Here is a 22,275-nt window from a genome sequence, read left to right as displayed (position 1 = left end):
TACATACGTGGCCCAATCTTCCACATCGGAATCGAAACCGTTGATGTTACTACGCTTAGGCATCTTCACACTCTTCCTGAGAAACAACAACGAAATATTTCTTTAACTTTTTTTTTCAAAATGGCGGTTTCCCGCGCTTGTCTTCTTTCCCCGCCCACTTTCAAAATGGCGGTTTCCCGCTTCTGTCTTCTTCCCCGACTACTGGCGGCTTCCCGCGTTTCTTCCCCTGGCGGGAGGGGTAAGCTTTTCCCTCGGGCGACGACCGCTGGCTTTCGGGGTTCGCAACCTGCGCGTCGGCTTCAGTGCGTTCCTTGTTCCCTTTTCTCAGCAGGGCAACCGGCGCTGGGTACAACCCGTTGATGGCGAACAGTTTCAGCCGCTGGGCTGGATCTCGCTCAGTCTCCCTCGCTCGGGCTCTATCTCTCCCGCTCGCTCGGGCTCTGTCTCTCCCTCAGCGGCTTCCAATCGCGCCTCCCAGCCCTCTCGCAGTCCGGTGCTTTCCTCCCCGGCTGCGGCTGAGTTCTCCGCGATTTATTTATTTTTATATCTTCCCGCGCCTTACGATCCCGGTCGCAGCGCTTCGTGGCCTCGGTCGCTGCCCGGCCTTTTTCACTCCAATCGCGCCTCCCAGCCCTCTCGCAGTCCGGTGCTTTCCTCCCCGGCTGCGGCTGAGTTCACCGCGGTTTATTTATTTTTATATCTTCCCGCGCCTTACGATCCCGGTCGCAGCGCCTCGTGGCCTCGGTAGCTGCCCGGCCTTTTTCGCCGGTCGCGGTCTAGCTGTCTCACGACGCCATTGCGTCTCCCAGCCCGCTTGTACCGTGGCTTCCGTGCTCCACGCTGCCCCAGTCTCAGCGCCTCTGGGCCCGACTTCTGTCCGGCTCCTTTCCCCCGACCGTGGTCGAGTTCACCGCCCTTATCCTCCGTTTATTTTTTATTTTTTTATTTTCCCCCTACTCACAGTCACCGTGGCCGACTTGCTTCTCTTGGCTGATCGGCTCACTCACCACCGTGGCAGAAGGGACAATCACTGCCTGTTGCTGATGGAAGGCTTCGTGTCTGAATTCTTCCTTCTTCCTTGCTCTGCAGACTCGAGTTTTCTCTCAGCAGAACGACGAGGGCGGGTGCCTCTTCTCGACGCTCGTTAACTGCTTCGGAAGTATTGTTGCCGCAGGGTAAGATCGAACTCGTCGCCACTGTAAAGTCTGTAGGTATTATGGCGAATTAATACACAGACTACAAGAGTAACTTTAACAGGACTTTACTATTCGAAGGTCAGGGCGAATCTGCCCAATAAATCCTGACACAGCACTTATATACCGGTGTGGTCACCGTCGGTATTACAGTATACAGCAGCCAAGATAAAGTAGTGCCACACCTAAAATAGTTCTCTTAAAGGTGGACGGTTACATACAATAGTTCTCTTAAAGGTAGAACAGTTACATACACTACAGGGGGGAGAGAGAGAGGGGGGGGAGGAGAGAGAGGGAAGGGGAGGAGAGAGAGAGAGGGAGGAGAAGAGAGAGAGGGAACGGGGAGAGAGAGAGAGAGGGAGGATAGATAGATAGAGAGAGAGAGAGAGAGGGAGGAGAGAGAGACAGAGAGAGAAGGGGAGAGAGAGAGAGGGGAGAGAGAGAAGGAGGAGAGAGAGAGAGGGAGGAGAGAGAGAGAGGGAGGAGAGAGAGAGAGAGAGAGGGAGGAGAGAGAGAGAGAGAGAGGGAGGAGAGAGACAGAGAGAGAGAGAGGGAGGGAGGAGAGAGAGAGAGAGAGAGACAGAGGGAGAGAGAGAGACAGAGAGAGAGAGAGAGGGGGAGGAGAGCGAGAGAAGGGGAGAGAGAGAGAGAGAGAGGGGGAGAGAGAGAGAGAGAGACAGAGAGAGAGAGAGAGGGAGGAGAGAGAGAGAAGGGGAGAGAGAGAGAGTGAGACAGAGAGAGGGAGGAGAGAGAGAGAGAGAGAGAGACAGAGACAGAGAGAGAGAGAGACAGAGAGAGAGACAGAGAGAGAGAGAAGGGGAGAGAGAGAGAGAGAGAGAGGGGGAGAGAGAGAGAGCGAGAGACAGAGAGAGCCTTTACAAAACCAACAACAGAACCGTGCTTTTATACCTGACCCAAGACCCCCCTCTAGACCACAGACTGTAGACCAAGAACTGAGAAAGATCATGACGATGCTGAACAGCCTGATAGAAAGCCGGAGAAATTATTAATATTGTTATTTATCATTATCATTATTGTTATCTTATCAGTATTATTACTATTATTAGATAGATATATGTGCATGCCTCATGAAATTTATACTAAATCATCATTTAGCATTATAGAAAATAGTGTTTCCACACTCATCCCACAAAATAGGTCCATTTTATTTCGTTTTATTGAACTATATAAATGCGTTCTTTCCACATAAGCTGCTGGAATATCCAGGGCCTCCACTCCTCAACTTTTGGGATGAAGAGTACAGACCCTGAATTCCTAAAAGCTATAAAAGACATTGATATAATTGTGTTAACAGAAACATGGTGCCAAAAGGACGTGCCGACCCACTGTCCTCCAATGTACCATGAAATCATTGTGCCCTCAGTAAAGAACACTAAAACACGCAAGGGCAGAACCTCCGGGGGAATATTGGTGTGGTATAAGGGAGAACTGGACAAACACATCTCACCGGTAAAACAGGGAAAATCACACGTATGGCTAAAACTAGATAAAAATATAGGAATAGCAAAAAAAGATGTTTACTTATGTGCGATCTACATACCTCGCCATATTTCGAAGAGGAGTTATTTGATACTCTCCACATGGAAATCAGCCATTTCCAGGCCCAAGGAAAGGTGATAATATGTGGGGACCTAAATGCAAGGACCGGTTGTGAACCTGACTTCATAGACCCACAGGGAAACAACCATGTGTTTGGCCAGACCCCTTTAGATGTCACACCAGCCATCGCAAATCGGAACAACCTTGATCGTGAAATAAATAAAAGCGGTAGGGAGGTAGTGCAACTCTGCCAAGCCTTAGGCCTGTACATAGTTAACGGTAGGTTCAGAGGGGACTCCCTAGGGAGACTCACATACTCCTCAACTCTTGGGTCTAGTGTGGTGGACTATACAATCACTGACCTGGACCCCTGCGATATCAACGCATTCACTGTCAGGCAGCAATCCCCCCTCTCAGGCCATAACCAAATAAATGTGTACCTTAAACTTTCTGCCCAAACTACAGACACAAAAAAGGAACCCAGTAAGCTCCATAAAATAAACCAGACATACAGATGGGCCCCAGACAGTGGAGATAAATTCATCACAGCACTAAAGTCACCTGATCTCACAAGTAAAATATCAAAATTTAAAGAAAACCCATACGAGATCACCAGAGATGGTGTAAACATGGCCATAGAGGATATAAATATGATCTTCCATGAGGCAGCTGTAAAAGCCGACCTTGTGAAACAGAAGAGGAAGCGTCACAAAAGACAAAATAAAAATAAGAAATGGTTTGACCACGAATGCAAAAATGCCAGAAAAGACCTGAGAAAAATATCAAACCAAAAGCATCGCCAACCAAACAATCCGGACCTACGTACTAGATACAATGAAACCCTCAAAAGATATAAACACACCATTAGGAACAAAACACAAAACTATACCCACAAAATACTCGAAGAAATTGAAAACTCCACCAATCCAAAACAATTCTGGGAAATGTGGAATAACCTGAGTACAACACAATTGCAAGCATTACCAATCCAAGATGGCGACATCTGGAGAACACATTTTGAAAACCTCTACAAAGACATCCCAATAAACGAAACAAACCCAAGTCAACATCAGGTCACAGAAAAACTCCACACATTAGAAGCAACAATTAAAGACAACCAAAACCCTCTAGACTCCCCAATCACATGGAAAGAACTGGCCACAAAAACAAAATCTCTCCACCTAAAGAAAGCCTGTGGCCCAGACAACATCAAAAATGAAATGCTCAAGTTCAGCAATATGGAGATGCATGGTGCGGTACTCAAATTATTCAACATCATATTACGTTCAGGCTGTTTTCCCGATATCTGGTGCCAAGGACTAATCTCCCCCATATATAAAAGTGGAAACAAATCAGACCCAAATAACTACCGCGGCATCTGTGTCAACAGTTGTCTAGGGAAGTTATTCTGCAGTATTCTAAATAGTAGATTACTTGATTTTCTTAACAAACATAATATCCTCAGAAAAAACCAAATAGGCTTTCTTCCAAAACACCGCACCGCCGACCATATCTATACCCTTCACACCCTCATTGAAAAACATATACACCAAACAAAAAATGGGAAAATATTCGCCTGTTTCATCGACTTCAAGAAAGCCTTTGACTCTATATGGCACGAAGGGCTCTATTATAAACTTCTTCAGTGTGGAATAGGGGGCAAAGTCTATGACCTTATTAAATCAATGTATCTGAAAAACAAATGCGGGGTCAAAATTGGAGACAAACGCACCGATTTCTTCACCCAGAGAAGAGGCGTCCGGCAGGGCTGCAATTTGAGCCCGACCCTGTTCAACATATACATAAATGAATTAGCAGACATGCTGGAGCAAAGCGAGTCACCAGGTCTCCGTCTCCTGGATGGAGAAGTGAAATCCCTGTTCTATGCGGACGACCTGGTTCTGCTGTCTCCCACAGAACAGGGATTACAGCAACAACTAGACCTACTCGACAAATACTGCCAAAATTGGGCTCTAACAGTAAATCTAAAGAAAACCAACATCATGATTTTTCAAAAAAGGCCCAGATGTCAGGAAAACAAATACCAGTTTACCCTCAGTGATACCACTATAGGACACACTATGAGCTACACCTACCTTGGTCTAACTATTACAGCATCAGGGAGCTTCAGCATAGCAGTGAATGCACTAAAAGAAAAAGCCCGAAGAGCCCTATATGCAATAAAAAAGAAAATTCTACAACATCCAAATCCCAATCAAAATCTGGCTCAAAATATTTGACAGCATAATCCTGCCCATTGCACTGTACGGTAGTGAAGTATGGGGCCCGCTAAACCACCAAAGCTACACTAAATGGGAAAAACACACAATAGAAGCCCTACATGCAGAATTCTGCCGAAGCATCCTTCGCACCCAAAGAAAAACGCCAACAAATGCATGCAGAGCCGAACTAGGCAGATACCCACTGATAATAAACATCCAAAAACGAGCACTAAACTTCCTAAATCACCTCAAATCTAGCTCCCCAGACACCCTTCATTTCAAAGCCTTTCAGACCCAAGAGCTAAACCCAGAAAAGAGTCCCCTGAGTCAGCTGCTACTGAAACTAAGTACTCAGCCGGACCCTGACCAGCCCCAGACCAACACAGCCGTCCAAACACCAATCCGAGTGAACCAAATCATTAAAAAATGCAAAGAGACCTACCTGGAACATTGGAACAAAATAACTGAAAGCCAAAGCAGATTAGAATGTTACCGGGCCCTAAAAAGAGAATATAAACTGGCAGACTACCTCACGACCATCAGGGACACAAAACAGAGACAGACCCTCACCAGGTACAGACTAAGCGACCACCAACTGGAAATTGAAAAAGGCAGATACAAGAAATCCTGGCAGCCTAGAGAGAATAGAATATGCGATCAATGTCTGGCCGGCGAGGTTGAAACAGAGATGCATTTCCTCCTAAAATGCGAAAAATTCAACACATCAAGAAACATATTATTCAACAAGCTAAGCCAAACAACCCCAGATTTCAAGGAATTGGATGACCTGTCAAAATTGAGATTAGTCCTAGGAGAAGGAGACAGACCATACCTTGGGGCCAAATATGTAACAACATGTCACAACCTGAGGACTGTTTAAAAATTAAGACTGTTTAAAATTAATATTGAGCGTACCAAATGAAGTACAAAGACTGTTTAAAATTAATATTGTTTAAAAGTAATATTGTATGTAACCAACAAATGTCAAATCGATTGACACCTACAGAATGTTGGAAAACTGTACCTTTTTGCTATGTAAGCTTTGGCAATATGGTTCTCTGTAAACTTTCATGCCAATAAAGCATTTGAATTGGAATTGGAATTGGATTAACCGGTTGGGCCACTTCCTATTTGAGCCCCCGCCCACTCGCTCTCTCTCTCTCTTCAACATTGCCTGGCTTTCGGTTTCGCAATTAGGTTCGTTAGAAGTGTTGCTTTCTTTCCGCTTTTAATCTTGTGAGGAGGAGGAGGAGGAGGAAGCAGGGATGATGCCAGGACGCTCCATCGCCTCCATCTCGCTCGCTGTCTCGCTCCTCTTCGCCTGTCCCGGGAGAGGAGGCTCGGCTTTCGGTGGGTTGCGTCACTGCGGATGCTTTAACTTGAATGGGGGGTGAGGAGCAAAGGAAAGGACCGGCTTGTATCTACAGTGCCGCACTGTCGGAGGGGCGGTACTGAGGGAGCGCTGCACTGTCGGAGGGGTGATACTGAGGGAGTGCCGCACTGTCGGAGGGGCGGTACTGAGGGAGCACCGCACTGTCGGAGGGGCGGTACTGAGGGAGCGCCGCACTGTCGGAGGGGCGGTACTGAGGGAGCGCCGCACTGTCGGAGGGGTGATACTGAGGGAGTGCCGCACTGTCGGAGGGGCGGTACTGAGGGAGCACCGCACTGTCGGAGGGGCAGTACAGAGGGAGCGCCGCACTGTCGGAGGGACAGTACTGAGGGAGCGCCACACTGTCGGAGGGGCGGTACTGAGGGAGCACCGCACTGTCGGAGGGGCGGTACTGAGGGAGCGCCGCACTGTCGGAGGGGCGGTACTGAGGGAGCGCCGCACTGTCGGAGGGGCGGTACTGAGGGAGCTCCGCACTGTCGGAGGGGCGGTACTGAGGGAGCTCTGCACTGTCGGAGGGGCGGTACTGAGGGAGCACCGCACTGTCGGAGGGGCGGTACTGAGGGAGCGCCGCACTGTCGGAGGGGCGGTACTGAGGGAGCGCCGCACTGTCGGAGGGGCGGTACTGAGGGAGCTCCGCACTGTCGGAGGGGCGGTACTGAGGGAGCTCCGCACTGTCGGAGGGGCGGTACTGAGGGAGCGCCGCACTGTCGGAGAGACGGTACTGAGGGAGCGCCGCACTGTCGGAGGGGCGGTACTGAGGGAGCGCCGCACTGTCGGAGGGGCGGTACTGAGGGAGCGCCGCACTGTCAGAGGGGCGGTACTGAGGGAGCGCCGCACTGGCGGAGGGGCAGTACTGAGGGAGCGCCGCACTGTCGGAGGGGCAGTACTGAGGGAGCGCCGCACTGTCGGAGGGGCGGTACTGAGGGAGCGCCGCACTGTCGGAAGGGCGGTACTGAGGGAGCGCCACACTGGCGGAGGGGCAGTACTGAGGGTGCGCCGCACTGTCGGAGGGGCAGTACTGAGGGAGTGCCGCACTGTCGGAGGGGCAGTACTGAGGGAGCGCCGCACTGTCGGAGGGGCGGTACTGAGGGAGCGCCGCACTGTCGGAGGGGCGGTACTGAGGGAGCGCCGCACTGGCGGAGGGGCAGTACTGAGGGAGCGCCGCACTGTCGGAGGGGCAGTACTGAGGGAGCGCCGCACTGTCGGAGGGGCGGTACTGAGGGAGCGCCGCACTGTCGGAGGGGCGGTACTGAGGGAGCGCCGCACTGACGGAGGGGCAGTACTGAGGGAGCGCAGCACTGTCGGAGGGGCAGTACTGAGGGAGTGCCGCACTGTCGGAGGGGCAGTACTGAGGGAGCGCCGCACTGTCGGAGGGGCGGTACTGAGGGAGCGCCGCGCTGTCGGAGGGGCGGTACTGAGGGAGCGCCGCACTGTCGGAGGGGCAGTACTGAGGGAGGCTCGTCACATTTAAAAAGTATTTGGCTGTGCACTCAAAGCGCCGTATCCTACAGGGCTACGGACCGAGAATTAGACAGTGGGATTAGGCTGGAGAGCTCTTTGTCGGCCGGCAAAGACACGATGGGCTGAATGGCCTCCTTCCGCGATGTAAATTTCTATGATTCTATGAGAGACTGGAGAAGCTGGGGTTGTTCTCCTTAGAGCAGAGAAGGTTAAGGGGAGATTGACCAGAATGGTACCAGGGATGAGGGACTTCAGTGATGCGGAGAGACTGGAGAAGCTGGGGTTGTTCTCCTTAGAGCAGAGAAGGTTAAGGGGAGATTGACCAGAATGGTACCAGGGATGAGGGACTTCAGTGATGTGGAGAGTCTGGAGAAACTGGGATTGTTCTCCTTAGAGCAGAGAAGGTTAAGGGGAGATTGACCAGAATGGTACCAGGGATGAGGGACTTCAGTGATGCGGAGAGACTGGAGAAGCTGGGGTTGTTCTCCTTAGAGCAGAGAAGGTTAAGGGGAGATTGACCAGAATGGTACCAGGGATGAGGGACTTCAGTGATGTGGAGAGACTGGAGAAGCTGGGGTTGTTCTCCTTAGAGCAGAGAAGGTTAAGGGGAGATTGACCAGAATGGTACCAGGGATGAGGGACTTCAGTGACGTGGAGAGACTGGAGAAGCTGGGGTTGTTCTCCTTAGAGCAGAGAAGGTTAAGGGGAGATTGACCAGAATGGTACCAGGGATGAGGGACTTCAGTGATCTGGAGAGACTGGAGAAGCTGGGGTTGTTCTCCTTAGAGCAGAGAAGGTTAAGGGGAGATTGACCAGAATGGTACCAGGGATGAGGGACTTCAGTGATCTGGAGAGACTGGAGAAGCTGGGATTGTTCTCCTTAGAGCAGAGAAGGTTAAGGGGAGATTGACCAGAATGGTACCAGGGATGAGGGACTTCAGTGACGTGGAGAGACTGGAGAAGCTGGGATTGTTCTCCTTAGAGCAGAGAAGGTTAAGGGGAGATTGACCAGAATGGTACCAGGGATGAGGGACTTCAGTGACGTGGAGAGACTGGAGAAGCTGGGATTGTTCTCCTTAGAGCAGAGAAGGTTAAGGGGAGATTGACCAGAATGGTACCAGGGATGAGGGACTTCAGTGATGTGGAGAGACTGGAGAAGCTGGGATTGTTCTCCTTAGAGCAGAGAAGGTTAAGGGGAGATTGACCAGAATGGTACCAGGGATCAGGGACTTCAGTGATGTGGAGAGACTGGAGAAGCTGGGATTGTTCTCCCTTAGAGCAGAGAAGGTTGAGAGGAGATTTGATCGAGGTGTTCAAAATCATGAGGGGTCTGGACAGAGTAGATAGAGAGAAACTGTTCCCATTGGTGGAAGGGTCGAGAACCAGAGGACACAGATTTAAGGTGATTGGCAAAAGAACCAAAGGTGACATGAGGAAAAACTCTTTTACGCAGTGAGTGGTTAGGATCTGGAATGCGCTGCCTGATAGGGCGGTGGAGGCAGATTCAATCGTGGCTTTCAAAAGGGAATTGGAGAAGTACCTGAGGGGAAGAAATTCACAGGGCTACGGGGAAAGGGCGGGGGAGTGGGACTGGCTGAAGCGCTCTTGCAGAGACCCGGCACGGGCTCGACGGGCCGAATGGCCTCCTCCTGTGCTGTAACCATTCTATAATTTCAGAGGGCAGTTAAGAGTCAGCCACATTGCTGTGGGTCTGGAGTCACGTATCGGCCAGACCGGGTAAGGGCGATAGATTTCCTTCCCTAAAGGACATTAGTGAACCCGTTGGGTTTTTACGACAATGCGATAGTTTCATGGTCACCATTACTGACACTAGATTTTTATTCCAGATTTATTTAGCGAACTCAATTTAAATTCCCCAGTTGCCGTGGTGGGATTTGAATTCACGTCTCCCGGGATTATTAGTCCAGGCCTCTGGGATTACTAATCCTGTAACACGACTCTCTCATTAGATGGGCAGAACAGTGGCAAATGGAATTTAACCCTGAAAAGTGTGAGGTGATGCATTTTGGGAGGACTAACAAGGCAAGGGAATACACAATGAATGGTAGGACCCTAGGAAGGACAGAGGATCAGAGGGACCTTGGTGTGCATGTACATAGATCCCTCAAGGCAACAGGACAGGTAGATAAGGTGGTTAAAAAGGCATATGGGATACTTGCCTTCATTAGCCGAGGCATAGAATATAAGAGGAGGGAGGTTATGATGGAGCTGTACAAAACGCTAGTTAGGCCACAGCTGGAATACTGTGTGCAGTTCTGTTCGCCACACTATAGGAAGGATGTGATTGCATTGGAGAGGGTGCAGAGGAGATTCCCCAGGATGTTACCTGGACTGGAGTGCTTCAGCTATGAAGAGAGACTGGACAGGCTGGGGTTGTTTTCCTTAGAGCAGAGAAGGCTGAGGGGGGACCTGATTGAGGTGTACAAAATTATGAGGGGCATCGATAGGGTAGATAGAAAGGAACTTTTCCCCTTAGTAGAGGGGTCAATAACCAGGGGGCATCGTTTCAAGGTAAGCGGCAGGAGGTTTAATGGGGATTTGAGGAAAAACTTTTTCACCCAGAGGGTGGTTGGACTCTGGAACTCACTGCCTGAAAGGGTGGTCGAGGCAGGAACCCTCACAACATTCAAGAAGCATTTAGTTGAGCACTTGAAACGCCACAGCATACAAGGCTACGGACCAAGTGCTGGAAAATGGGATTGAAATAGACGGGGCTTGATGGCCGGCGCGGACACGATGGGCCGAAGGGCCTCCATGACTATGCTACCGGTAGAAAAAGTGATGCTCTTCTCTCCTTCAGTGAAAGGGAAGGTGCTGGTCACCTTATACGTCACGGATGATCCCAGCCTGCCGGAGATGTTGGGCGCGATCAGGACCGAAGACCACGCCGTGGCTTATTACGACAGCACGCTGCCAAGCATCCAGTTCCTGGTAAAAGGCTTGGAGCAGTACCACAGACTCCTCGACGAGGTGGTGGAGAAGAATGAGGCCAACACCATCAAGTTACAGCAGCAATTCATGCACGACATGATAGCTCTCACCAACAACTCGCGCCCTCTGAACGGTGAGTCGGCATCGGGCGGTGGGGGTGGGGTGGGGTGGGGCGGTGGGGGGGGGCGGTGCTGCTACTCAGTGAGGTCATGGACCTCCGCAGGGGACGAACCCGCAAGGCCACCGGGAGAGACGGTCTCCTGTCCAAGACCTGCCCCTGAAGGTGAACAATCCCTGCTTCTCCAGTCTCTCCACACAACTGAAGTCCCTCATCCCTGGTACCATTCTGGTCAATCTCCCCTTAACCTTCTCTGCTCTGAGGGGAAAAACCCCAGCTTCTCCAGTCTCTCCACATCACTGAAGTCCCTCATCCCTGGTACCATTCTGGTCAATCTCCCCTTAACCTTCTCTGCTCTAAGGAGAACAATCCCAGCTTCTCCAGTCTCTCCACATCACTGAAGTCCCTCATCCCTGGTACCATTCTGGTCAATCTCCCCTTAACCTTCTCTGCTCTAAGGAGAACAACCCCAGCTTCTCCAGTCTCTCCACATCACTGAAGTCCCTCATCCCTGGTACCATTCTGGTCAATCTCCCCTTAACCTTCTCTGCTCTAAGGAGAACAATCCCAGCTTCTCCAGTCTCTCCACATCACTGAAGTCCCTCATCCCTGGTACCATTCTGGTCAATCTCCCCTTAACCTTCTCTGCTCTAAGGAGAACAACCCCAGCTTCTCCAGTCTCTCCACATCACTGAAGTCCCTCATCCCTGGTACCATTCTGGTCAATCTCCCCTTAACCTTCTCTGCTCTAAGGAGAACAATCCCAGCTTCTCCAGTCTCTCCACATCACTGAAGTCCCTCATCCCTGGTACCACTCTGGTCAATCTCCTCTTAACCTTCTCTGCTCTAAGGAGAACAACCCCAGCTTCTCCAGTCTGTCCACACAACTGAAGTCCCTCATCCCTGGTACCACTCTGGTCAATCTCCCCTTAACCTTCTCTGCTCCAAGGAGAACAACCCCAGCTTCTCCAGTCTCTCCACATCACTGAAGTCCCTCATCCCTGCAATCATTCTAGTCTATCTTTTCTGCACCTTCTCTAAGGCCTTCACATCCTTAAGAACATAAAAATTATGAGCAGGAGTCGGCCATTCGGCCCTTCGAGCCTGCTCCACCATTCAATGCGATCATGGCTGATCATCGACCTCAACTCCACTTTCCCGCCCGATCCCCATATCCCTCGATTCCCCAAAAATCTCTCGATCTCGGCCTTGAATAGACTCAACGACTGAGCCTCCACAGCCCTCTGGGGCAGAGAGTTCCAAAGATTCACCGCCCTCTGAGTGAAGAAATTCCTCCTCATCTCAGTCCGAAATGGCCGACCCCTTATCCTGAGACTGTGACCCCTGGTTCGAGACTCTCCAGCCAGGGGGGAAACAGCCTCTCAGCATCTACCCTGTCAATCTCCCTCAGAATCTTGCATGTTTCAATGAGATCACCTCTCATTCTGCTAAACTCCAAGAGTCCACTTACACCTTCTCGGGCTACGGACCGAGAGCTGGACAGTGGGATTAGGCTGGATGGTTCGTTCTTGGCCGGTGCGGACGCGAGGGGCCGAATGGCCTCCTTCTGTGCCGTGAATCTCTATGATTCTATGATGTGTTGTACGGTGCGACGACCAGGGCGGTAGAAGGCGAACAAGATGGTCTCTTTCCGTCTCGCTGTCCCTACATTGCTCACACTGGGCGATAGGAGACGGGTGTGGTGCGGTAACTCCAACCTGGGTCAGCACCTCCGGTGAGCAGGGGGGTGGTGGGGGGATAGGTGACGAGAAACGTTAATTGCCCGTTTACGGTGAAATATTCTATTGGGTCTTTTCAGAAATCGGCGAGCTCTTCCTTTATTCGGAGAAACCCGTGGTCTTCGGGCAGACAAACGTCCTGACCTGCTGGGTCAGCGGCTTATTCCCGCCGGCGCTTAACATGACGCTGTACAAGAATGAGGAGGCTCTCCCCGGTGAGACGAACTCCTCGCGGCTCTCCTTCGGTGAAGACTGGCGATTTCAAACGCTCCGCTACGCCGAGATCCAGCCGCAGGCCGGAGACATCTATTCCTGCAAGGTGGTTCACGGCACCAGTAAAGAGGAGACGGTCACCTACTGGGGTAAGAGTCTTGGTCACAGAGTCATGGGGGGGGGGAAATTGGGTATCGCCCCGCTAATATCGGCCAGGCGCAAAGTTTATTGTTGGAATAAACGGGTCCTTTGTTGGAATAAATGGCTCTTTTTCCGAGTGGCAGGCAGTGACTAGTGGGGTACCGCAGGGATCGTTCCTAGGACCCCAGCTATTCACAATATATATTAATGATCTAGACAAGGGAACTAGATGTTATGGGCTGGAAATTCAGTTAGGGGCGCCCAGGTCGCCTGGGCGCCGGAATTACCGCTGCGCGCGGAGCCACTTGCGCCAGCGGGATATTCAGTTTCAGCGCCCCAAGTGGAAGCCGGCCGCTAAACAAGGGTTTCGGCGCCCCGCTTGGGGCGCTGAAACTGAATATCGGCGTGTAAACTGCCGCAGCGCCACCCGCTGCGGCACGGCAGCCTGCGGTACTGCAGGCCTTCCTCTCATTCTTAAGGGGGAGGTGCCTGCAACAGCGCGATCCCCGCTCGCGAGTGCCGGAAAATGAGCCCGGCACCAAGGAGAAGTGCCGGGCTCTCTGGAAACAGCCTGCAATGCCGCGGGGGGGGGGGGGGTGTAGGAGGCCGGGGAAGGAGGTGCGGGCAGGCGGGCGCCGAAAAAGCGGCCGGCCGCACCTCCACCTTAACTCGCCCCAGTACCGGCACAGGTAGGCCCCGTGTACCGGTCGCTGTTTGCGGCCGGCGCGGGCGAGGCGGCAGCAACCAAATATGGCCAGCGGGGCGATAGCGGGGCGCTGCGCACACCGATGACGTCATCGGTGGCGGCGCAGCGCTAATGGCTAACGCCGCCATTAGCGCCCCGCTAAATATCGCGGTAGGTTTGCACAGTGGCGCTAAAGCCCTCTTTGGGCGCAAACTGGTGGCGCAGGCCACTGAATTTCTAGGCCAATATCTCCAAGTTTGCAGACGACACAAAGCTGGGTGGGCGTGTGTGCTGTGAGGAGGATGCAGAGAAACTCCAGTATGATTTGGACAGGCTGGGTGATTGGGCAGATGCAATATAATGTGGATAAATGCGAGGTTATCCACTTTGATGGCAAAAACAGGAAGGCAGATTATTATCTGAACGGCAACAGATTGGGAGAAGGGGAAGTGCAACGAGACCTGGGTGTTCTTGTGCACCAGTCGCTGAAGGTAAGCATGCAGGTGCAGCAGGCGGTTAAGAAGGCAAATGGTATGTTGGCCTTCGTAGCGAGAGGATTCGAGTACAGGAACAAGGATGTCTTGCTGCAGTTGTACAGGGCCTTGGTGAGACCACACCTGGAGTATTGTGTGCAATTTTGGTCGCCTTATCTGAGGAAGGATGTTCTTGCCATGGAGGGAGTGCAGCGAAGATTCACCAGACTGATACCTGAGATGGCAGGAATGACGTATGAGGAGAGATTGGGTCGATTAGGCTTATACTCGCTGGAGTTTAGAAGAATGAGAGGGGATCTCATTGAAACTTATAAAATTCTAACAGGACTAGACAGACTAGATGCAGGAAGGATGTTCCCGATGGTGGGGGAGTCCAGAACCAGGGGTCACAGTCTAAGGATAAGGGGTAAGCCTTTTAGGACTGAGATGAGGAGGAATTTCTTCACCCAGAGAGTGGTGAACCTGTGGAATTCTCTACCACACAAGGCAGTTGAGGCCAATTCATTAAATATATTCAAGAAGGAGTTAGATATATTTCTTAAGGCTAAAGGGATCAAGGGATATGGGGAGAAAGCAGGGACAGGGTACTGAATTTGGATGATCAGCCATGATCTCATTGAATGGCGGAGCAGGCTCGAGGGGCCGAATGGCCGACTCCTGCTCCTATCTTCTATGTTTCTGTGTTAGCGCCCGGCGCTAATTATCACCTCCGACTGCAAAATTCGTCTCTATCGCCCCCCCTGGAGGTGATTGGAGCGCTAAATCAGGCGCTGCACACCTCTCTTAATGCGCTAACGTCAGGGAATGAGCCGCTACCTCAGAGCGCTCCCGAAGCTCAGGTCAGGCGATGCCCGTTACCATGGAAGCCAGTGAGACCAGCGCCGTCCAGTTCTTGAAGGGGAGGGGTCACCTTGCTGGCCAGCCATTGCCTGCTCACTGCAGCCTTGAAGCTCGGCCTGGAGAGAACCTCGAAAGCAATTGCGTTGGAAGCACCAATGGATCGGCGCAGGGAAAGAGCTCGGCGCTGAGGAAGCTCCAAAAATGGTGCGGAGGAGCCACAACTCCGTAGGACAGCGTTAAAACCAAAAATATTTCCGACAAAAAAAGGCAGGAAGCGCCCACCTTTAAATAGCGCCCCCCCTCTACCTGTCGTTGCTAGCGGCAGGCGCTAAGGCAGGGGCGCGACTCAATATCCGGTCTGGGGCGTTGCACGCTCGACTGACGTCACGATCTGCGGGCGCAGGAGATCGTGGCGGTAGTGTTTAGCACCGCCGTAAAACGACTGGTCAATTTCGCGTGCAGCGCTAAAATCGTCGCGCTCGGGCGCCAGTTTCCTAGCGCCCCCGTTAGCGCCCCTCCCCCTGGAGGCGCTAACGAACCGAATTTTTCCCCCATAGAGTCCTAACGGCACAGAAGGAGGCCATTCGGCCCATCGAGTCCGTGCCGGCTCTCTGTAGAGCCAATCCAGTCAGTCCCATTCCCCCGCTCTATCCCCGTAGCCCTGCGAATTTATTCCCCTCGAGTGCCTATCCTGTCTCCCCTTGAAAACATCGAGTGTCTCCGCTTCCACCACTTCCCTCGGCAGCGAGTTCCAGGTCCTCACCACTCGCTGCGTAAAAACGTTTTTCCTCACGTCCCCCCCTGTATCTCTTGCCCAAAACCTTAAATCTGTGTCCCCTAGTCCTTGTACCATCAACTAGTGGGAACAGCCTTTCCCCGTCTAGCCTATCCAAACCCATCATAATCTTGTACACCTCCATCAAATCACCCCTCAACCTCCTTTGCTCTAATGAAAACCAAATCCAGCTTCTCCAACCTGTACTTGTAGCTAAGATCCCCCATCCCCGGAACCATTCGGGTAAATCTCCTCTGCACCCTCTCGAGGGCCTTCACATCCTTCCCAAAGAGAAATCGAACTCTTGCTGGGTAAGTCGCACTCGACTCCCGTGCGCCGCCAGTTAATTGGCAATCAGCAGACAGGCGATTGGCGGGATTTTGCACTGTGGGCTGGGGGCGTGCTGAACATCGCAGGAAGATTGTATTAAAATCCTTGAGTCTGTCACGACTGGTGCACTGAGCTCACTGGGTAACGCGGTCACGCTCCAGCGCATTGGCATCGACGGGGACCGCTGGTAAATCCTGCCATAACTCCCAGACCTGGCGCAGCAAGTTCTTAAAAAAAGAAATGTGACTGGAATACCAGCAATTCTTCCTTTACTTCAGGGCTTGGACACAGAGGAGGGCTTTAAGGAGCGTCTTAAAGGAGGAGAGAGAGAGGCGGAGAGGTTTAGGGAGGGAATTCCAGAGCTAGGGGCCCTGGCGCGGTCGCCAATGGCGGAGTGATGGAAATCTGGGGGATGCGCGAGAGGCCGGAATTGGAGGAGCGCAGAGATCTCGGAGGGTTGTCGGGGCTGGAGGAGGTCGCAGAGATAGGGAGGGGGGGGTGCGAGGAGGCCGTGGCGGGATTTGAACAGGAGGACGAGAATTTTAAAATCGAGGCGTTGACAAACCAATACGATCACCTCTCATTCTTCTAAACTCCAGAGAGTATCGGCCCAATCTACTCAATCTCTCCTCGTAGGACAGCCCTCTCACCCCAGGAATCAATCTAGTGAACCTTCGTTGCACCGCCTCCAAGGCAAGTATATCCTTCCTCAGATAAGGAGACCAGAACTGGGCCCAGTACTCCAGCTGTGGTCTCACCAAGGCCCTGTACAATTGTAGCAAGACTTCCTCACTCTTATACTCCAAGCCCCCCTTGCAATAAAGGCCAACATGGAGGGGGAAAGGGCAAGAGTGGAAATAGAACAGAACAAAGCACGATAGGAGTCTGAGGTAGGATCTGAGCTCGAGGAACAGCACCTCATCTTCCGATTAGGCACTTTACAGCCCTCTGGACTCAATATCGAATTCAACAATTTCAGATCATAACCTCGGCCCCTATTATATTTTTATATATTTTTTATCCACACTTTTGGTTTGTGCCTTTCCTTTTTTCCTCTCTCTCCCACATGGCAACTGTCTCTCACTCTGCCAGCGCATTTCACACCTCATCTAGAGCCATCCTTTGTCTCTTTACCTGTCCTATTACCATCTCGTCTCGCCTTGATTATCTCTTAATGTCTCTTCACCTCTCGCTGACCTTCCCTTTTGTTCTTTCATCCCCTCCCCCATTTCCCAGCCCCCAAACTGGCCTTTTAATCTGTTTCATTTCCTGCCTTTTTTTCTCAGTTCTGATGAAGGGTTTCGACCCGAAACGTTTTCTCTGTTTCTCTCTCCGCGGATGTTGCCCCTGGCCTGCTGAGTTTTTCCAGCGTCTTCTGTTGTTATTTAGGATCTGAGCTCGCTGTTGGAACTGGTTTCCGACTGATTTCTGATTCAGACCGTTCCCAATAAGCTTGTGGTTTGATTACAGAACCCGATGTACCGGAAGAATACACTGAACAGGATTCAGGTCCGCTCGCTGTTTTAGTGTGCGGACTGATTGTGGGAATACTCGGGACCGCGGCTGGACTCTACTTATGTTTCCGGTCGAAGGTGGTCAACCGGGAAACTCGGACGATGCAACTAAATCCTCGCGAGGGATCGTCAGATTCAGCCTGAAAAATGGACTCACCGACTGTAACTTTGTGCAATATTCGCTAGCGCTCTGTGACCAGCTCGCTCCCAGGATATTGGACGCAAAGTTGTGCGTTCCAATGCATCGATTTCAGAATTCTCATCCTCGCTTTGCAATCCCCTTGCCCCGTCTACAAGAGCCGCACTGCCCCACTAGCAATCTCTGCTCCTCCGACACCAGTTTACTCCTATTCCTGTCTCGGTGTCTGCTGTCACTCAGGGGGGTCGCACTCTCCTCTCTGAGTCAGAACGATTGTAGGTTCAAGTCCCACTCCAGAGACTCGAGCACATAATCCAGGCCAACACTCCAGTGTAGTACTGAGGGAACGCCGCACTGTCGGAGGGGCGGTACTGAGGGAGCGCCGCACTGTCGGAGGGGCAGTACTGAGGGAGCGATGCACTGTCGGAGGGGCAGTACTGAGGGAGCGCCGCACTGTCAGAGGGGCGGTACTGAGGGAGCGCCGCACTGTCGGAGGGGCGGTACTGAGGGAGCGCCGCACTCTCGGAGGGGCGGTACTGAGGGAGCGCCGCACTGTCGGAGGGGCGGTACTGAGGGAGCGCCGCACTGTCGGAGGGGCAGTACTTCATTGGCTGTGAAGCCCTTTGGGACGTCCGGTGGTCATGAAAGATGCTGGAGAAAAGCGAGTCTTTCTTTAGTCGTTAGTAAATCTCTTACACACATCCCATAGCAACGTGCACACTGGGTGGTGCGGGGGCTGCTGTTATTTAGAAAAGTGTGGCAGCCACTTTGCAGACAGCAAGATCCCACAAGCAGCGATGCGGTGTGACCAGATTTCTGTGGCGGTGGCTGCTTTGTTGGTGCTGGTTGAGGGGAGGAACGTTGGCCGGGACACCTGAAGAATTGCTCATTCATCCTACAGTGCCATGGGATTTTTGAACATCTATCTGAAAAACCAGGCACGACCTTCGCTTTATGCCTCATTTGACAGGTGGCGCCTCTGACAATACAGCACTCTCTCAGTACGGTTGCTGTCTCGCTATCTAAAGGAACTGCAGTCATCATTTTCCAAAGGATCGGCACCCCATCCACCACCTTAAATGTTCACTCCCTCCACCACCGGCACACCGTGGCTGCAGTGTGGACCATCTACAAGATGCACTGCAGCAACTCGCCAAGGCTTCTTCGGCAGCACCTCCCAAACCCGCCACCTCTTCTACCTAGAAGGACAAGGGCAGCAGGCGCACGGGGACACCACCACCTCCAAGTTCCCCTCCAAGTCACACACCATCCTGACTTGGAAATATATCGGCCGCTCCTTCATCGTCGCTGGGTCAAAATCCTGGAACTCCCTCCCTAACAGCACTGTGGGAGTACCTTCACCACACGGGACTGCAGCGGTTCAAGAAGGAGGCTCACCACCACCTTCTCGAGGGCGATTAGGGATGGGCAATAAATGCTGGCCTTGCCAGCGACGCCCACATCCCAGGAACGAATTTTTAAAAAGGTTGCGATCCTGGAAATGGAGGTTTGGAAATTACAGTCCGTCAAGATAAGGTCAGCTAAGTGTTTCTGTAATTGTGAGATATGCTCATTATGTTGGCTACCTTTGAACGTATCGTGAAATAAAGTATTGAACTGTGTCCTGCTCAGGTGCTGATTGCTCGAGGTTGTGAATAATTAACCGATGTATTTATATAATAATGCCGTATCGCATCCTCAGGACGTCTCCGAGCATTTCGGGTCCAATGGGCAGGATTTTCATTGGGACGTGGAGGCGAAATTGGAGGTGTGGGTGGGATTAAAATCTCAAAATCGGGGATCCCGAACCCATCCCGCCCCCAACCTGTCTCCATGCCAGTTTCAAAGGAGGCGGCTACCCGACCCGCGCTGGGACCCGCCTCCCCGAGGCTGGAAGGGGATTAGTGCCAATTAACCGCCTATTAACAGGTAGTTAACGGGCAGTTTTTGGCCTAATCCCTATTTTTATCCCTGAAGTGTGGGATTCCCGACGGCTCCAAACCACGCCAAGTTAGCGAGGCGGACCGTCGGGGTGAAGGGCTTGGAGGTGTTCGAGATGTTCGGTGTTCAGGTGAGTGATGGGTGCATGAGTTCAGAGGTAAGTGTGTTTGGTGTGTGTAAAGTGTTTAAAGAAGTTTTACTTACCTTTACTTACCTTTACAGCCTTCCTTCCCTCAGGTCTCGGGAGTCCCTCATCTCACCGGCACAGAAAGCAGAATGGCCGGCAGCTGTCAAAAGTTGCAGCATTCAGCTTTCTGTTCCGGAGAGATCTCTAAATCAGCCTGAGAGGAAGGAATTAACTTGGAGTACAGATTGTCAGTGTTTGACAGCTTCAAACCGCTGTCAAACACTGATATTTCATCTATCAAAAGCTCTTGACAGATGAAATGTCAATCTGTGACATCACCTGTTGCCGGGTGGCCCTTAATTGGCCTGCTGGGCCCGCTGGGCGGGCTCAACAAGGTCAATCAAGGGAAAATCGTGTGGGTTGGCCAGAACTTGATGGAGGCGGGACTACAACCCCGAAAGTTGTAGTCCCGCCTCCTACACGCCTCCAGTATCAAAATCCAGCCCATAGAGTTACTTTAAAGTGCAGTGACTTGTGATAATCTGGTAAATGAGGCCATACACTTGCCTTGGAGGGAGTGCAACGAAGGTTCACCAGATTGATCCCTGGGATGGGGGGATTGTCCTATGAGGAGAGATTGAGTAGACTGGGCCGATACTCTCTGGAGTTTAGAAGAATGAGAGGTGATTTCATTGAAACGTATAAGATTCTGAGGGGGGGGATTGACAGGGTAGATGCTGAGAGGCTGTTTCCCCCCTGGCTGGAGAGTCTAGAACCAGGGGGCACAGTCTCAGGATAAGGGGTCGGCCATTCAGGACTGAGATGAGGAGGAATTTCTTCACTCAGAGGGCGGTGAATCTTTGGAATTCTCTGCCCCAGAGGGCTGTGGAGGCTCAGTTGTTGAGTATATTCAAGGCTGAGATCGGTAGATTTTTGGACTCGAGGGGAATCGAGGGATCGGGCGGGAGAGTGGAGTTGCGGTCGATGATCAGCCGTGATCTTATTGAATGGCGGAGCAGGCTCGAGGGGCCGAATGGCCGACTCCTGGCTCCTAATTCTTCCGTTCACTGACATACGGGTGAGATTTCCAACCTTTTGTCTGAGAAGTCTTGTACTGTGGCCTACACCTATCGTGAACTGCCCCAAACCTCATTTCAGATCGGGATCGAGCCAGCCAACCAGCAGAAGAGGTTTTCATCCCACTCCTGTGGGCTGGATCCACACCCAGGTGGTTCCTCCCCACCCCGAGGGCAAAGGACAACATGTCGACTGGACGCGGCAGCCCAATCACCCTGAGCGAGGCGCTTTGGGTGCTGACACTGGGCGGCAGAAATCCAATGTCCCCAATACCGACGGTCTTCGATACAGAGGAAATTTACGAGGATGTTGCCAGGACGGGAGAATTTTAGCGATGAGGAAAGATCGGAGAGGCTGGGGTTGTTTTCTCTGGAACAGAGGAGGCTGAGGGGAGATTTAATCGAGGTGTATAAAATGATGAGGGGGCCTGGATAGAGTGGATAGGAAGGACCTATTTCCCTGAGCAGAGAGGTCAATAACCAGGGGGGGCAGAGATTTAAAGTCATTGGGAGAAGGATTAGAGGGGAGTTGAGGAGAACTTTCTTCACCCAGAGGGTGGTGGGGGTCTGGAACTCACTGCCTGAAAGGGTGGTCGAGGCAGAAACCCTCATCACATTTAAAAAGTACTTGGATACGCACTCGAAGCGCCGTAACCCACAGGGCTACGGACCGAGAGCTGGACAGTGGGATTAGGCTGGAGAGCTCTTTGTCGGCCGGCGTGGACACGAGGGGCCGAATGGCCTCCTTCTGTGCCGTGAATTCTCTACGATTCTGTGATTCACCTGGAGGGAATGTTAAAAAAAACCCCGAAAATGTAATTTCAAAACGGAATGGGAGACAACATAGAAATCAAACCAATTTTGATAGAAAATATGAACTTTTATGCAGAGAATATTGTTATGACAGATATAATCGTATTGCAACCTACTGTGTTTGGGCTTCATGAACGGCAGAAGTGGATCGCGTGTTGGCGCGACGGGATTAGTGACGTTTACCGGTTAACACATCCCAGGCAAATACTATCCATCCAGGACTGAATCACCCCTGACTGCCCGCCTCGCTCGGTCTCTGAAGGGTTCGCCCCATGACTGACCGAGCGGCGAAGAGTCGAGTGCCGGTTGTGCGGAGAGGGGAACGGTTTCATTCCGGAGCCGGCAGCCACGGCACCCCCCGGCCCAGGAGGATGAGGGCGAAGGCAGAGCCCATGGTCAGCTGGTCTCCAAGCGGCGGTGGGAGGGTCCTGGCTTTGGTGCTCCCTCCGCACGCCAACATAATCCCTCTCGGTCCACGTTCTGCGCAGATTCTGCCTTCCAATCCAAGCCCTGAGGAACGATAGGTGAGGAGCCGCCATCATACAGGCAGCG

At 52.1% G+C, this 22,275-nt stretch overlaps 1 protein-coding gene across 1 annotated transcript; it reads left to right on the top strand.

The window, feature by feature from the left end:
* The first annotated feature begins 6,168 nt into the window (after positions 1-6,168).
* Positions 6,169-19,513, top strand: LOC147086702 (H-2 class II histocompatibility antigen, A-U alpha chain-like). Its single transcript, XM_085978857.1, has 4 exons — positions 6,169-6,325; positions 10,648-10,911; positions 12,716-12,997; positions 17,584-19,513. Exons 1-4 carry the CDS (start codon positions 6,241-6,243, stop codon positions 17,769-17,771), a joined length of 819 nt encoding a protein of 272 aa, XP_085834983.1. The 5' UTR covers positions 6,169-6,240; the 3' UTR covers positions 17,772-19,513.
* Positions 19,514-22,275: the final 2,762 nt, after the last annotated feature.

The sequence above is a fragment of the Somniosus microcephalus genome, unplaced genomic scaffold (genome assembly GCF_052327205.1).
Source record: "Somniosus microcephalus isolate GS21.2 unplaced genomic scaffold, FLI_Smic_1.0 unresolved_chr7, whole genome shotgun sequence".
NCBI lineage: Eukaryota > Metazoa > Chordata > Chondrichthyes > Squaliformes > Somniosidae > Somniosus > Somniosus microcephalus.
The sequence above is the reverse complement of the archived record's forward strand: the minus strand, read 5'-3'. Positions and strand labels throughout refer to the sequence as shown.

Bases quoted from the DNA above. Each gene is read 5' to 3' on its own strand.
- LOC147086702 (XM_085978857.1), top strand. From the start codon at position 6,241: ATGATGCCAGGACGCTCCATCGCCTCCATCTCGCTCGCTGTCTCGCTC. The intron at 10,912-12,715 runs GTGAGTCGGCAT...GGGTCTTTTCAG, and splicing joins CAACTCGCGCCCTCTGAACG to AAATCGGCGAGCTCTTCCTT. The intron at 12,998-17,583 runs GTAAGAGTCTTG...GTTTGATTACAG, and splicing joins GGAGACGGTCACCTACTGGG to AACCCGATGTACCGGAAGAA.